Source organism: Ursus arctos, unplaced genomic scaffold (assembly GCF_023065955.2).
Source record: "Ursus arctos isolate Adak ecotype North America unplaced genomic scaffold, UrsArc2.0 scaffold_2, whole genome shotgun sequence".
Classification (NCBI taxonomy): Eukaryota; Metazoa; Chordata; class Mammalia; order Carnivora; family Ursidae; genus Ursus; species Ursus arctos.
The window spans coordinates 73,382,996-73,399,832 of NW_026622874.1; the positions used below are offsets into that span (position 1 = coordinate 73,382,996).

Here is a 16,837-nt window from a genome sequence, read left to right on the forward strand (position 1 = left end):
AAGCCGTCTCATCTCTGTCGACATTCTCACGTCAAATCTGGTTTTCTCATTGACTGGCCGGATGCTTTCTGGGATGGTCTCTCTCCATTTATCTTTGGTTTCAGTGAACAATGAAACTGCACTTAGTTTCAGGTTTCTCTCTACTTACACTCTTAAAGCAATTATGGATCCCGGGGATAAGCTACATGGTTCTATTGATTGGTCTACTTTTTATACGTTGTCTCGATAAAATGTGTTTAGGGAACGAACTCCTTCAGAACAGGGGTTCCCGGAGTTCGGCAGGCCTCAGGATCACCTGCAGCAGGAGGATGCCTGCTAACATGCAGACCCCCGGGCTCCAGCACTGGAGAGCAGGTCCTGTGTCGGGCCCAGGAACTTGCAGCTAACGCGTAACCGTGGGATTCAGATACCGCTGGCTCCCTGGCCGGGCCTGGAGACCCCCAGCTGGGGACACTGACTCTACCTCCTTTCTGCACAACTGACAGTGTTTAGATACATGGTTTGTCTGGATTTTATCTTTTTGGAAAGTTCTAAATGAAGCGTTCAAGCGTTTGACACAAATAAGAGAATATCACAACCATGTCAGAGACCAAAGAACCCAGTGTTTTTGGTTTTTAGATGGGAAACTGAGACTCCGAGACAGGAGAACTCGGACGGAGACCAAGCTGGGACTCGTAAGCATAACCCAAGGCCTCACTTGTGTTCCAGGCCCTTTCAGGCTCCACAAAGGAGCCTCCGTATCCACTGACCCTGGTGTACATGCCCACATCTTCACTGAGCAGCAGACGTCCTAGACCCCTGTGCACCCAGGCGCGGCCCAGCAGCCGAGCTCGACACTCTGGGTTTTCTAAGCCAGGGCTTGTGGGATTTTAGGGTCCTGGGGGGCCCCAAAAAGGGAATGTCCTCAAGTTTAACAATTCAGGGCGCATAGGGCTCCTCTCTCTACCTTCCAGAGAGGTGGAAACTTCTAGAGATGCTGTGGAGAAGGAGGGGAATGACTATATTTTTAAAGCTGGGTGGTGGGGATGTGAGGAGTTCATTTTGTTATTACTCCTTTGACAGTATATCCCCGTGATAGTTACGCTTGTGAAATTATTTCAGACTACACATCATATTTTAAATAACCTATTTCATGATGAAAAATTTAAAAAGGAAATGAGATGTGAGAGGGAAGGAAAAGATCAGAAGCAAGGTGACGTAGATACTTGACGGACAGAAGTTTGGAGGGGGAGGAGCAGACGTGACCCACACGGAGTTGGTCGGGTCTCAGGGCAGTTCTGTGGTGGCCCTTTGCTTCTCAGAATCACTCGAGGGCTTGGAGTCACAGCTCCTGCTATCACCTAAGAGGAAGTCCAAACATGAAAAAACTCGACCAGAATAGAAGAAAATGTGAGAAAGTAACTTTCTGCCTTTGGAGTGGAGAAAGACTTTTGAATTATGACTCAGAATCCAGAAGCCTTAAGAAAAGATTGATAAATTTGACTGTAAAAAACAAATTAAAAAATCGGCATGGAAAAATAATACCATCTGGAAGCTCAAAAGATAAGAAAACCAGTAACACCATTTGTAACCATACCACAAACAAAGGGCTTATTTGTCCAATACATAAATTAGTAAGAAAAAGACCAACAGACCAATAAAAAAGAAATAATGAATGTTTTCCAAAAAGGAACTGCAGAAGGCTTTTAATTATGCACCGATTGAGCTGAAGAGACCCGCGACACTCAGGAAATGTGGTCACTGTGGGGGGCACCAGGAAGAAGAGAAACAGTGTGGGAGGAAGGTTCTTTACTGTTTATCTTTTTATACAATACTTTTTGATTTTGAATTATGTAAATGTGCTCTCTATTCAAAATTTAATTTAATTAATTTAAATAATTAACCAAGCAGCTTGTTAACCCAGTAAGTGGTTTTCCCCAACCTTAACTCCACCAAAACTGAACCTCCTGGAATGAGCACGGCCATGCCCTCACCATTACGGGCATGCGGAGTTCGTTCTTTTTCTTTTTTAAAGATTTTAGTTATTTGAGAGAGAGAGAGAGAGCATGAACAGGGAGAGGAGCAGAGGGAGAAGCAGGCTCCCCACTGAGCAGGGAGCCTGATGCAGGGCTCGATCCCAGGACTCTGGGATCGTGACCTGAGCTGAAGGCAGATGCTTAACCAACTGAGCCACCCAGGTGCCTGCAGAGTTATTTCTTTAAAAAAGACTCCTACTCCTTTAGCTCTAGTTTCTGAGCTTAATGTAACAGCACAAAATATCCCCCACATGGAAGACTGAGTAGAGGGCAAACCTGCCATCTGCCCAAGTTTGCTGGGATAGATGTCATAATTGTTACATGGCTTCCAGAAAACAATTTGTACCATTTATGGCCAGGAACTGTTTCCATTCCTCTACTCCTTTTTGTTCGTATTGTTTTTTAAAAAATGGGAAAAGAAAGAAAACAACGCATTTTGTGAGCTGGCTGACAGATGGATGGAGAGGGGGCGAGCTAGGCTTCACCTGCTGTTTCTAACCAATGTCGTCCATGTTTGCATTCGCGGTTTGTCCCAAGCAATAGTATATGTTGATGCAAAGACCATGGCAGAAAGAAACAAAACCTATACATGGGTCTGGAAAGTCATCAGAATTTCCTGGAATCTACTAAAATCGAACATACACACATCCTGTAGCTTGGCGACTCCCGTCTTAGGTACATAGCGAGAGCAACGTGGCTCCCTCGTGCAAGGACAGACCTGCATGAGAATACCCCTGGGAGCCCTCCTCGCCACAGCCCTGAATGGGACACCACCTCAACGGGCAACAAGATGAGAAGTGATGGGTAACTTTGGAGCATGTGCCCATCCTGAAATCCCCCGCAGCAATGAGAACAAAGGCGCGGAAGGACATGGACAGTGTCACAAACAGACCTGCTGAGCTGAAAGAAGACAGAAAATGTCTGGTGTGATTTCATTTACATGTGAGAATAACAGGCCAAAAGAATCCATAGCTTTAGAAGCGAGACTGGCCACTGGAAAAGGGTGCGGTGGGCTTCCTGGGGACTGGCTAGGTCTTCTGAACGGACCTGCACGGTCAGCTTGTGCGAAGTCCTCAGGCACTACACTTCCTGCGTGTATCTCTTCTGCATTCGTGTGACGCTCGGATAAAACGTTTCTAAAAATCACCCCGAGCCAGGATGAGGGGCGTGTGGATGAGTTTGGGATAAGTCACGGGCTCGGCTTCTCAAGCCCCTGCTGAGGTTCTAAAGAGATTCCAAAGAGACTGAAGAGACAAAATGCTGCCGGCCACAGCTCCTGGAAAGCAGGCAGGGACGGAGCTTGAGGGTTTAGACGGGGCCCGTCTGCCCCACCAGACACGAGGGAGCAGGCCAGGGGGGCTTGCAGAACAGCCGAGAGGAAGAGGGTGCGGATGAAGTTCCAGGGTAACTCACTGCTCAAAAATCCCTGACGACCAACGTGGTCCACAGAAATTCGCTTTCTGGATCAGCAACACTGCCCCCGTTAAAGAACTTCATTTAGAAACAGAATCGTTTTGAATGGAACCCTTCCCAAACTGCATTTCGCACATCCCCGACATTCTGAAGGTCCCATTAGGAGTCCCATCTTACAGATGAGGCTGAGAACAAGGAGGTGTCTACCCAGAGTCGGAAACAGCAGCGGCAGGGGGAGGAGAGGCGCGCTCCGGCTTCACGTCCTCAACTCCCAGCCTCTGCGCCGTCTTTTCTGGACAGCTCCTTATTTCGAGCGTGCTACGCTCTGTGATGCCAACAGGTGGACAGAAACATTAGCGGCAGCTTTAGAGAGACTGAGTTCACATTGCTTTTCTCTCCCCATTTCCTTTCTTCTCCGTCAATGTGATACTTTCAGCTTTCAAACAAAGCTGTACCCCAAAAACTCCTCCCTAAAATCAATAAAAATCTATAGCACTTCGTTTCCAGCACTTTAAATAAGTTAACAAGCTCTTTAGATCTTTCCCTTTGACTAAAATATCCCACTGAGTGGGACCAAGTTCTTTATCAGTTTAAGAAACCCCTCTGGTTCTCTGCATTTCAAAGTGCCCTGGATTTGCGTTTCCTTAACACAACTCAGAAGGAAGCCGGAGACGCTCATCGGGTCACAAAAGCAGCCCTCGCCTGGGGTTCCTTAACGGCAGCTGCTTTCCAGAAAATACAGAGCTGAGGGCAGATAAGCACCAAGGCACGCAGAATCATTTTCTGTGAGGTTTATGGGCTGACGGGCCTGCGGAGGGAAAAATACACAAAAAAAGCAACCCATCATCCTTACCCTGTTTTCAAGCTGACCAAGGCATCCTCCACTCCCTTCTGATTGAATTTGGTCATGTACTGATGCATGTAGGGGTAGTTATTACGAATGTTTCTCTCAGTACTGCCGTTAGGCACCGTGCCAAATCGGAAAGGTGGGGAATAGTCGTGAGGTCTCTGAAACTGGAGAGAGAGAGAGAGAGAGAGAGAGAGAGAGACATGGACAGACAGGGCAGAGACAGAGAGAGGAGGAGAAGTCAGCCACCATTCTGTCTTGTGTCAAGGGTTAAACATTTGCATGCCTTAGCACAGGACAGTAGAAAAACCATGCATTTCTGGGCTTCCTTTTTTATTTAATCACACCTGCCACTGGCCTGCCAGCTCTAGGAGGTCGGAAACAGCGTCTGTCTCATTCCCCCCGCCCCCCCCCCCCCCGCCTCATCCCCCAGTGCCAAGCAGCGGGCCTGGCTGGGTGTGTGAGAGATACTTGTTGGCTTGACTTTTTTGGCCCCGTTATAGAGACTAGCCTCGTGGGGGGCACGCGGGCCGTGCTCGGGAAACGCTAACTGAGCTGGCATTAAAGTATTGCTTTACTCAGGTCGTTGATCTATCTTCTAAGGAAATTTTCTGCTTGCCCCACCAATCGCTCCCTTCTCTGAATCCCATTGACAATGACCGTCACCTCCCCCAGGAAATGATGAAGAGCAACTGAACATGTCTCCCCAAAATATGCCTCTTTGGCATAAGGATCCTCTTAGGCTGGCTATTTTTAAGACACAGCAGATGGAGGGGAAGCTCTGAAGGGTAGAAGTTAACCCTTTCAGAAGAGGCATTTACACGGATAAGGGAAAGCTCCACATAGAGGGGTGTCTTCCTCTCAGCACCTGGGAAAGGAAGATGACTCGAACTCTAGAAACTCTTGTCAAAAGTGTCGAAGGCATCAACTTAAATCTGCATGATAACCTCACCCTTGTTTACTGTGCTTTTCCTGACAACCTCCCATCACTGGCCTCCCCACCCCAGCTCCCAGCATCTCTCTTTTGTGCCTAGCTGGAGGGGAGTTTAAGCTGGTGGCTTGGGCCATTGCAGGGAGGTACTTGGTTTTCCTGGGCATGTCCCAAGTCTACAGAAGGTACCCATGCTTTTGAACTTCTGTTTGTTTTCCTCCTCTTAATCTGTCTTTTATTACAGAGGTATCTCAGCCAAGAACCTAGAACGGTAGAGGGAAAATTACTTTTCCTCCCCTACAATGACTGTATGTTTGCCATTCACTCTTTCTCCACTCACCCATTCATTCATGCATGCATGCATCCAATACTTATTGGGGGCCTAATATATTCCAGGCATAATGGCAGGCTCCATGAACATTTCTTGAGCTGAAGTTCCTCCTAACCATGAGCTTCCTGGGGGTGCCTATGTCTTGTACAGCTCTCAAGCCTCCAAAAGGGCTGGATGTCCATACTCTGCTTCTCTTCCCTGATTGACTGATACTGTCTGTTCCCAACTTCAGTTTTTGGGGCAACCCAACCAGATTCATAGTCAAGAGTACTCGGTCTGAGCTTAGACACACAAATAAAATGTAGAGTCAGCACAGGTCAATAGTACAAGGTTGAGCTCAGGTTCAAAGGTTTAAAAATCAGGTTCTATCATTTACGAACTGTGGGACCTGAGATAAGGCACTTCACACTGCCTCCATTTATTTCCTGTCTCTAGGGTGGAAACATACCAGGACTTCCCTTGTAGGGTCAATGGGAAGTTTCAAAATTGTTAAAACTTGTCAAGTAATTAACATAGTGCCTGGAACAGAGTAAGCACTCAGAATCAATCACTATTGCTTTTTATTTTTACTATTAGCATGGGCAAAAAAAGTAACCTGGGCTTCATTTTTCAATGAGATACAAAATTTTGGAACTATAAAGTAGTGATAATAATGAACAGCACTGTGCCAAGGACTTCACAAATGTTGGATCATTTCATCCTCAGGATGAATCCGCCAGGTAGCTAATCTTAGAGGCCCCATTTTACAGATGAAGAAACTGAGGCTCTGAGAGGTTACATGACCGGTTTGGGATCCCACTGCTTGCAGGTAGCAGCCCAGAATTCAATCCACATATGCCTGGCCTCATGAACTCTGTCGTTCCTCACACACTGTCACTAGTAACCCTCTTTTAGAGGGAGGACCGTGAGACCCACAGAAGGGAAGGACACCCAGCAAATCCACGGCGGGACCAGGGCCGGGATCCACAGATGTCTCCGACTTCTAAGCCCACAAGTCTTCTATGCAGCTCAGAACCGCTGGAGAAGCGTCTGGGTTTACCCGAGTCAGACGGACTGAAAACATCATTCTCCTTTCCAGAATCACACTAGGTTTCACTATTAGAATTTCCAGTTGAAAACTGTGTCCCCTCAATTAGGCGTGCCACTGTGTCATAAGCAGCCGCCACTGCATTGGGGGAAGGGGCCACACACTGTCCAAATGAGATAGATCCTCCTGCTGGTGCCTTGGGCTGGGAGACTGCGTGTGTGTGTGTGCACGTGTATGTGTGTGCACACACACACAGGAACAGCAAAATGCTCTTTGCACTCACTGTGACAGGCAGTGCCTCAACTCATCACCAAGAGAGGACGAGGCCCCAGCCCCGGCTTGATGGCACAGCAGCCGCCGGCTCTGGGGACACAGTAACGGGCTGTCGGTAAATCTAGCTGTTACCGCAGTGGCTCTACTCTCCTGAGGCGCCCGAGATGGGCCCTTGCACCAGTGCTTCCGCTTCACTCCCCATCCCCCGCACAGGAGCCATGTAGCCCTTAGATTTCCTTCCGTCCCCACCTCTCCGCCTGACACAGGACGGAGACGGATATTCAGCCTCCGGGATGAACTGCACACTTCTCCGGCCTCGACTGTACCTCCCGATGCCAAACTCGGCCCAGCACGGAGATCCAAGGACCTTTCCTACTGGAGGAAAGGTGGTCCCACTTCATAAAGCACGACTCTTGGTACATGTTCCATAGACCAGGACATGTCTCCAGGTCCACCCTCTGCACGCATGCACGCCCCTTCAGAGCATGCTTCCTACGTGTGATATACTCTGACGTCATCTGCTGTGTTCTATTTTTTCAACGGTCCTGACCCTTCCATCGATTTCATGACTCACTAAAAAGCCAGGATCTACAGTGTGAGAACAGTTAGGGGCCAGCACGGCTCATCTCCACAATCCCAGGGCCTCCCGCTGCGGACATGTCCCATGTAGTTTCCGGAATGACTTCTAGTGCAACTTTCTCCCGGCGAGCTCCGTGTGCAAACAGAAAGAAACAAATGTGGGCTCAAGCAAGGGAAGGGGTGATGCAGGGGGGTCCACGGTCAGCAAGACCACAGAGCAAAGTACTCATGATGCCTGGCAGCGGCAGAACTCCCTGGCGTTTCTCTCTTTCAAGGCAAGCTCTTCGGGATGGAGGAAGGACAGATGGAAATTAGGGGAAATAAAATGTTTAGGGGAAACGTGGCAACTGACCAGGACATTTCTTCATTCCTCTTACACACCCGAACTATACATTTATTACAAATATCTGCCTTCCGAAGCTATGAATGAGGGACATTGGCACCTGGAGCCCTGTATTTCAGGTGCGGTCTTCTCTGGCTGCTGGTGGGCTACAAGCTTCCGGAGGTCAGCATCAAACAACTGTGGCCCTTAGGGGGTAGAGGAGGCTGAGAGGCCTCTGTTGAGCCAGTGACCACCCAGCAGTATGAGCGCAGTGCTCAGAGACAGCACAGCTCTATGGGGACACGTTCCTGGGCTCCTCTACCAAGGAAAGTTCCCGAATTCCCCCCCAAAGACCAACTAGTGCAGTGGTCCTTGAGACCCTGGATGTGAGGAACGGGCTCATGGGGCAGTGCTGCTGATCATGAAGGAGGAGGAGGAGGGGAGTGATGAAGAGGAGGGGAGGGGCAGTGGAGGCGGGGAGGGAGGAGGGTGGAAGGAGGAAGCAGCACTTCTAATAGGATTATCTCCCATGTGCCAGGCACCGTGTGGGGATTATTCCTAAGCCTCATATCAACCTTGCCAGAAAGGTATTAATACCCACCCCCACTCTTATTAGGAAATTAAGCTTTGGGGATACTGGCATACCGAAGGCCACGAACATTTTATGGCAAGGTCGAGATCTGAACACAGGTTCATTCAACCCCGAGGACGACACTGCTCTTCCTACTACGATAACCTGCCTCCCAGGGATGGAGCTCCTCTACCTGAGATTGCCAATATGTTGGAAAGGTTCCCCACCAGCATTTCAACTTTCCTTTGGTGATTCCTAGGGGGAACATCTACCCGTGAATCTGCCTATTTACAATCGAAGCCCAAGCTCGTGTGAGCGCACCGTGGGCTTCAAAGGTGCTTTTCCCAGCAAGCACGAAGACGGCAAAATGCTTTAAAAGCATCGTAAACCTGAGCTGTTACACAGGTAATTGTGATTTAAAAAGAAAAAAAAAAAAAAAGGAAGAAAGGGGGATAAAAGCCCACTGTGTAGAGTATTAAAATAAGTTGATTCAATATAGATTTTTATTTTGCAGACTCTCTTGCTGTATCTGTTATTAATCTTCTGGGAGCATTTAGCTTATTTACTCCAAGAATTTTGCTGTTTATCTAATTGTATCAAACATTTAATTAAAAGAGCTATCCGCTTGCCACTAATGCTCTGAGCTTGGAAGCCGAGCGGTGTCCCGTGAGGATGTGGTATCTGTTACTAGGTGTCTCCAAGTCAGAGAAGGTCAGGCGAATTATTAGCGGTTCTAATTAGTTTTCCCACAAGCGGTCATGTTATTTAGACCCAAAACTATGTGGCAAGGGATTGCTTTCTCCCCTTGCCTTTGAAAATAGCAACAAAAAGCAAAATGGGCTGCCAACTGCTTTCTTGAAAAACGCTTTGCTGAGGACGGGGCCCTCACTGCCTCTGCGGGACCCCCAGCTGCTTCTTCGAGGCATTGTGTTTTGGCTCCCACGGTGTGATGGAGTCGTGTACCGGTGCTCTGTGGCTGTCGGGGATTCTAGAGGCTACAAGGCACGTTCGGGATGGCTGTCTCCTCTCATGCTTGCTCCAACGTCTTCTCCCAAAGGTACTGGGAGGAATGAGGAGACGGGGCCAGGTTCTGTGACTATAAAGGCACCACGCAGCCAGCACGGGGCATGGAGGGAACGGGAACACGACCTTCCTGACTTGATCTGCTGTCTCACAGGGGTCGTGCACTTTAGAAGCCAACCCTGAAGCAAGGGCTGGGTGAAGACGATGTAGTGAGGAGGGGCTCCCGGAGAGATCCGGAAGAGAGTGGGGGCAGGGGTTAGGGAGGGAGAGGAAGCCAGCTGAGGGGTGATTTGGGGCAAAGTCTCAGCTTCCACCTGGTCCCGTGGGGAGCTCCGGAGAGTAAAGCGTACCATGGGTTGGTGCCCCTGGACGCAGTGGAGCAGCTGGAGTTTTGGGCTCTCACACTGGTTATTGCTGGTTACAGGGGACTACAGGGATTGGGGGAGCTCAGACCCCCAGGCGTTTACGGTTGCAGTAGGCCAAGGTAATCACCCTGTGACAGTCCCTGGTAGGAGCCTCTGTCAGCAAATGCGGGAGGGGCACGCAGAGCTGGAAAAGGGGGTGCCAGGAGAGCTAGACGGGGCACCCACAGTGTCCTCCACACCACGCATTTCTCACTCAACACACAAGTATGTCCTGGGCGCCCCTAAGTGCCAGCTAACTCCATCCTAAGCATCACCTTTACTCTCAACAGTCTTACCTCCTTTATAACCGCTGCTCCTGCCTGGAATGTTCTTCCCCATTCACACTTACTCTTGTGTTAGTTGTTTTTTTCTACCAGACTTTAAGTTTCACAGGAGCAAAAGCTGAGGCTGCGAAGTTTGCCAGGATGGTTGGGAAGACCTCTCTCAGGAGGTGGTGTTTTCCCTGAGGCCTGAGAGTCAAGGAGGAGCCAGCCACGGATAATGGGAAAGAACATTCGAGGCAGAGGACGTAACCAGTGCAAGAGCACTGTGGTGGAAAGACGCTTGGGGTATTGAAGGGACGTGGTGGGGGGGCTCATGAGCAAGAGGGAGGGAGCACGTGGGGGTGGGCCAGATGATCCAGGGCTCTGCCACCACAGGAAGCAGACTGGCATTTATTCAAGCCACAGTGGGAAGCCATTAGAGAGAGGCCAACCCAGCCCCCGCCCCTCATCATCTCCCTGATGACAGGCCTTCTCTGTACCTCTTTCAAGCACAGCATATGTCACAGATAAGCGGTTAGGGCTTTTCATGGTTGATTTTCTATTCAGCAGTTTGTTGACGAATGCCAGAAGAATATACGTAGACTTATGTCAGCAAGACATGCTGGTGAGATTTTATAAAGAGAGACGATTATCCGCATACACGAGACGGACAATCTTGGCCGCGCAGCAATCCCCACACTGCTGAGCTTAGCAAATCAGAGTTTGTTTGCTGAACCTAAGATTTCAATGGAAGGATGCACCCAGTTTACCTCTTTTCTTCCTCCAGTGTGCCTTTCTGAATAGCCACTCACAGCCCGCCGCCCCCCCTCCCCCCAGCGACATTCCAGCAGAGAATGGAGACGGCAGGTGGGATTCCTGCCGCCTTGCTGATGGGGGAAGCGCAGCCCCACCACAAGGGAGGGCTGGAGATGTGCCTGAGTGAAAGAAGCCGGTGGCGTTGGCGAATGAAAAGCCTCTCTGTCCCTTTTGTGTCCCTTCAGGAAATTTCAGGTGAGTCGGGAATGCAGACGGTGGGGGCTGTCTGACTCCCGGGTAAAAGGAGCTGTCAGGCTTGTCTCTGGTAGGCTTAAGAGAGGACTTTTTTTTTTTTTTCCAGGTCATGAGTGAGAAATCCAAGGCATGGCAGATATTAGAGACTCGGCCAAGGCCAGAGAATGGGGGGGTGGCTACGGCCGGGAGCACCCCACTTCCTCCCAAGTGTTTCCTCATCGAGGCTCATGGATCTTCTCCACCCTCACACGCTCCCTTGAAGGGAGAACTCCAGCCTTGGGACCTCGCATGAGTCACAGAGCCTTGGGAAGCGTCCCTGCTATGATCCTATAAATATGAGAAATGACCATTTGGGGAAACAATGCTTCCAAATGAGATCTGGAATCTTTTAGACCCTGGAGGGCTGAGCTTAAGGTTCTGTTTCTAAAATTCTTAGAAATATGCCAATTGAAGTTCAGAGAAAAGACACAAAACCCCTCTGGCTTCGTGCTTCAGAGTCGGTGGTGGGTTTGGATGGTAGGAGCCCGAACCGCGCCCTTCTAAGTAGAGACCATTTAAGATCCACCCCTCGGGCGGTGAGGAAAGCAAGGTGACATTACCTTTTTGTCACTGAGGCCGGTCACTTGGTCCACAAATTCCTCCTGGATCATGAAAGCAGCCAGGTTGGCCGTGTAGCTGGCCAGGAATATGACAGCGAAGAAGGCCCACACAGACACCATGATCTTGCTGGTGGTCCCCTTGGGGTTCTGCACCGGCACGGAGTTGTTGAACACCAGGCCCCAGAGGAGCCATATAGCTTTGCCAATCGTAAAAGAAGGCCCGTGGGGTGCTGCAAGTAACAGAAAGGACACTCTCAGCATTTTCTCCAAAGGGCTACGTGGTGGCCGCCCGCAGCCCCGCCGCTGGCCAGAAGATGGAACGGTCTCTCATGCTTGTGCCCCATCACTGCCCAGAACCCCGGCCACCACAGCTCCCTTTATCTTGAAAAACGAGCATTCTTTCTGCATTGCTATCTGGCTGGATTCCTGCCATGTTTCTTAAAGAAGGAGAAATCAAAAATAAAAAGAAAGGAAAAGCAACTGGCCATGCAGAATGTGGGTTTGGAAGAGAAGTCGCGTTAGGGCCGGTTGTAAATTTGGATTCAATTTCCATTTGGGGGAACCAATCTCCTTTAATAAATGTAGCAAGCCTTACAAAAATGTGTGCGTGGGGGCAGCTTCGGTTTCATGGGCTGATGTGTGGTATTCTAATCCGACTGTCCCTAGCAGTTGCTTCTGCTCAAACGCACGTGTAAAGGGAGCACAGTGGAAGAACGAAGCCAAACGGAAACCCTCTGCAAATGGAGACATCAAGGAGCAGAGCTAGAGAGCTTAATTCTTCCACCGCTTCACAGATGGAAGACATGTGGCTGCAGGTCATGGACCATGAGCTCTGAAATCCCAGCACTTTTTCTTCCTCAGGGTAGCCCTGCAACAGCGACGGTTCCCTTCTGGGATTCCGAAACGTGCCTCGTAGCCATCTTAGCTAAAGAGGCAGGGCAAGATGGCACAACGTATTGGGGTGGGCAGTATGCCCACCGGGAAATGCACACGTTAGGGCTTTCATGTCTGTTTTTGCACAAGGGGAAAGAAAAAAAATGTATGCCCTCTTTTCACGGGCAAGAGGTCTTCCTTTAACAGAGGGTTAATTTTTACATCATTTATGTAGATGAAGATATGAAAAAATGACCTACTCAGACTTCGGTTGGCAACAGCAGCAGAGCGGGCAATAAATAAACTGGCAGAAGTGATCACTGATGAAAGGTATGAAGGTCTGGGCAGGGAGCCTGGGAGAGGCAAGCTTTCTACACACCGGAGGCCAAACTGCGACCATACAGCAGTATTTATAATATCCCCCGCACGGCACATTAAAGGGAAGCCAATTAATTCTGGTACGCTCAAATCTCAAATGCCTCTGTCTCTCTTTGCCTAGTTTTATAATCTCCTGGGCTTATTCCCAAGATGCCAAGAACTCTTAGGAAAAATAAATAAATAATTAGAGCCCATCCAGTTAACTTCATGAACTACTGGATTTTTCTGAGGGTTGCATGTGGCCCAGGAATGACGGCTGTTTGGGAATCAGACATGGGCCCTCGCAGGGGTTCTGTCCAAGACTTTTGGGAATTAGTGATTCGTGAATACTATTACTGAGCCGTGCGTACAATCTTCCCCGTCAAGTGCAGTGAGACGTACCAGAAAGACACGCTGCACAAAGAAACCAGTCGCTGCCCTTTGTCGAGAACTTCCACAAGCGGTTGAGCAGAAAACGAGAAGCCTCGGGGCGATGGAAGGGCGGGGAGGTGGCGGGCTAGGTTCCTCCCTTTACGACAGTCTTCGAGGTATGTGCTTCAGCCACGGAAGGAATTACCACACATGACCATCCTTTGGATCAGTTTTATCTTCCAAGACATGGTCCTGGTCTACCTGCTCATCTCCTGCTAAGTCCAAACCACTGTAATCCTTGCTCTCAGAAAACCAACACCTTCCTCCCTGGGCTCCCTCCGTCCACTGCTGCTTGCCCCTCCCCTTGTCCTGACAGAGTAGCCCCAGTGACCTTCCCACACTGCACACATTTCATCCTGCCTCTTCCCTTCATCTTGTATCACTGTCCACCTCACTCACCCCCATCTTCTCTGTTTCATCAAGATCGATTCCCTGACAAGGCCTTTGCATGGGCTGTTCCCTCTGCCTAAAATGCTTTTACCTCCATTTTTTCACATGACTTCTCATCCTTGAGGTCACAGCTCAAATGTCATGTCTTCTGAAACTTCTTCCCTGCGTGGCTGCCATCTTACCTGAAGTAGTGACCCCTACCCCCCACCCTTGCCCGCCATTACTTCACTTTGGTTTCTATTCCTCTTCTTAAAATGTATTACCATCTGGGATTATTGATATAAGTGTTCACTTGTGGTTTTGCAACTAAACTCTCAGCTCTCCGGGGGTCAGGAAGACTCTATCCAGTTTACCGCGTTATTCCCCTGTACTAGCACAGTGCCTGGCACCTTACCCACTCAGTAAATACTCATGAGAGAAATGCACGAATTCGCAAAGAGCACAAACTCTGATCCCCCAAACGTGAATACCGATTCCACTGACGTATGATCCCTCACAGAAAACCTTCTCAGGCCCCACTCTGTGGGAAGCTCTGTATTGGTTAGTGACATTGCCCTCTGAGTGGAGGCTGACGATTCTCCCACTTAAACACAACATGATTATTCATGGCATTTTCACCGTGTTTTGTTGATGGGAGATGGTTTATATATAATAATCACCACTCTATGATGGTGAAGAAGTGGGAGGATTTCAATAAGACTAAGTCCCTAACAGATTCCCACGACCTACTGGCTGTTTCCAATACTGAATCTTCCAAGTGGAAAGAATATATGGCAAATTCCAGGGCCTTGATTTTGAATGGCTGTACACAGAAGACCTGCTGTCTCCCACCAACTTAAGTCATGTTTCAGGAAAGAGATTTGGTCCTAGCAGGAGCCTTCGGAGGCCATCCACTTAGCACGTGTCATGCATGGAGGAAAATGCACTCCGAAGTGATGTAATGTGTTTGTGCTGTGACATGAATACTGGTTTGCAGAGGAGCGGCTTCCTAAGTTATAGCCAATGACTCGCCCAGGGCAATTTTCTCTCTACTGATTGCAGCTTTATCAAGCACGATGCACTTAGGTCAGGCACTGCCAAGAGGAAAATGTAATTCTTTGGGGGAAAATACCACCTTATGATTATTTTTATCGTCAAATGAATGCAAGTGTGATTCAGTAATCTGGAGAATGTTCTGAAACTAGATTCTATAAAAGCCACTTTCTCTGCGTAGACGGAAGGCGAGATTCACTGCAATCTTCCCATTTCTTTTCACACAGATTTTAAAAGTTAATTGCCAGAAAAACTTCTTCGAATCTGCTCTCTCAACAAACTGTCCATCGTTTCCACCTAAGAACTGCGGACTCCGCATGATAAAACGACGGAAACGTTTCATTTGGCTTTACCCCTCTCTCAGCTGAGGCCGCTAACCCACACTGTATGGAACGACAGGCAGCCCTGGTGAGCGAGCTCCATTCACACCACAGACCCGCAAGACAGCAGAGGGCGATGCGTTCTGAATCGGAAACCTCTGTAGAAAGTCACGAAACAGTGTCTGCTTTGGGTTACACTGAGAGGGGTCTCACCTTTCCCTCTGGCCAAGCTTCTGTTGTATCCCACGGGGCTGAAGTATTCGAAGACGAAAACGGCGATGGCGGACACGATGAGCAGCATGACGAACATCATCACCCAGACGGAGGCGCTGAACGGCTCTGCGGACGGAGAGGCCAGAGCAGCGGGACGCGGTCAGGGACGCGCCCTCGCTACCAGGGCCGGCAGGGAGCCCAGAGGTCCCCCGCAGGCTCACCGAGAAACCCTCCCTCACGCGAATCTGATCACTCAAACGAAGCTAGTCACTGTGGATTCAATCGTCTACACCATCCTTCGTTCTACAAAACGGATGAGGTATTTGATAAGGCTGCATATAATAGGATAAAAATAGGAAAGAGCATATGACATTTTCCCAGTCGGGTCACGGAGAGTAAACACAGACGGGAGAAGGGATGCAAATGAAGAGGCCACAGGGTTCTATATGATTACAGCATCACCCAGGGGACCCACGCTAGGGGGAAGCAAGACTAGACCCAAATACTCAATCCTAAGGCTTCTGTGGATCAGCGTGGGTTTTATTCTTATTTTCATTTTATCCTTACATGCTGGAGGGATGATGGGCAGGGAATTCCTTAAGGAAAGGGAACATTACAACCCTTTAGAAAAGGATCATAAAATCACGGGGTTGACAGCAATATTGGAAGGTCATCGTCTCCCCCACTACTACCATACTCCCCACCCCACCCCTGCTCTGGACTGGATGAGCGCTCTACAGCTTTAAAATCTTGTTGATGTTGGTAATGGGCTTAAATGCATTTGAAAAGTCATTTGAGGATATTACATTCACATGGTAATTCAATGAAAAAGCATCACTTAAAGAGTAGAGGCAGTGAAGTAGTAGATGGATAGATGGTTATTTCCCCCCCACAGGAGTTTACATCAGCTCATTTTTTTTTTTTTAAGATTTTATTTGACAGAGAGAGAGCTCGAGCAGGGAGAGCAGCAGGCAGAGGGTGAGGGAGAAGCAGGCTCCCCGCTGAGCAGGGAGCTGGACACAGGACTCAATCCTAGGACCCTGGCGTCATCACCTGAGCTGAAGGCTTAACCAACTGAGCCACCCAGGCATTCCTATCAGCTTATTTTCACAGGGCTGTCTCAGAAGGTCAGGCCAAGTCACAAGGTTCTAGATCTTAGAACTCAGAAAGTTAAGAGCATTTATATTCAGTCTGATCGAGGCAGCTGAATGGAGCCACTGTATCCATATATGACACAGATTTGCTAAAAAATCAACAGAGGCTAAAATTTTGAAAAATGAATATATCTCCACCTGAACGCCTCACTGGGAAGAAACCGCCCTTGGACACCAATAAACTCATAATCTTTTGCCTCATAAGCAAACATTTTCTGAGGGTAAAATAGAAGAATCCCAATAACACCCTTGAATAGTAGACATGTTATTATTTTTAAATTGTTTTTCTGATGGAGCTAGTAATAGTCATAAAGAGCTAGGCTGGTCGCAAGCCACCTTACCATTCAAGTCTGTGACTACCTAACACAGCCAGAGGTCATCATAAATTCCAATTTAATGAGCTTACTACATAACAAGAAACGAGTATGTCCGAAGCTTTAACTACATTGGGTAATTT

At 48.8% G+C, this 16,837-nt stretch overlaps 1 protein-coding gene across 1 annotated transcript in view; it reads right to left on the reverse strand.

Annotated features, from left to right (window-relative positions):
* The window catches only part of GRIN2A (glutamate ionotropic receptor NMDA type subunit 2A), a 359,508-nt gene that overhangs the window by 47,776 nt on the left and 294,895 nt on the right, over nt 1–16,837 (reverse strand). Inside the window, exons 7-9 of the mRNA XM_026520343.4 lie at nt 15,227–15,352; nt 11,610–11,839; nt 4,282–4,442 (exon numbers count right to left, since the gene is read on the reverse strand). Of these exons, the coding sequence (XP_026376128.3) occupies nt 4,282–4,442; nt 11,610–11,839; nt 15,227–15,352 (517 nt within the window). The remainder of the gene's footprint in view (nt 1–4,281; nt 4,443–11,609; nt 11,840–15,226; nt 15,353–16,837) is intronic.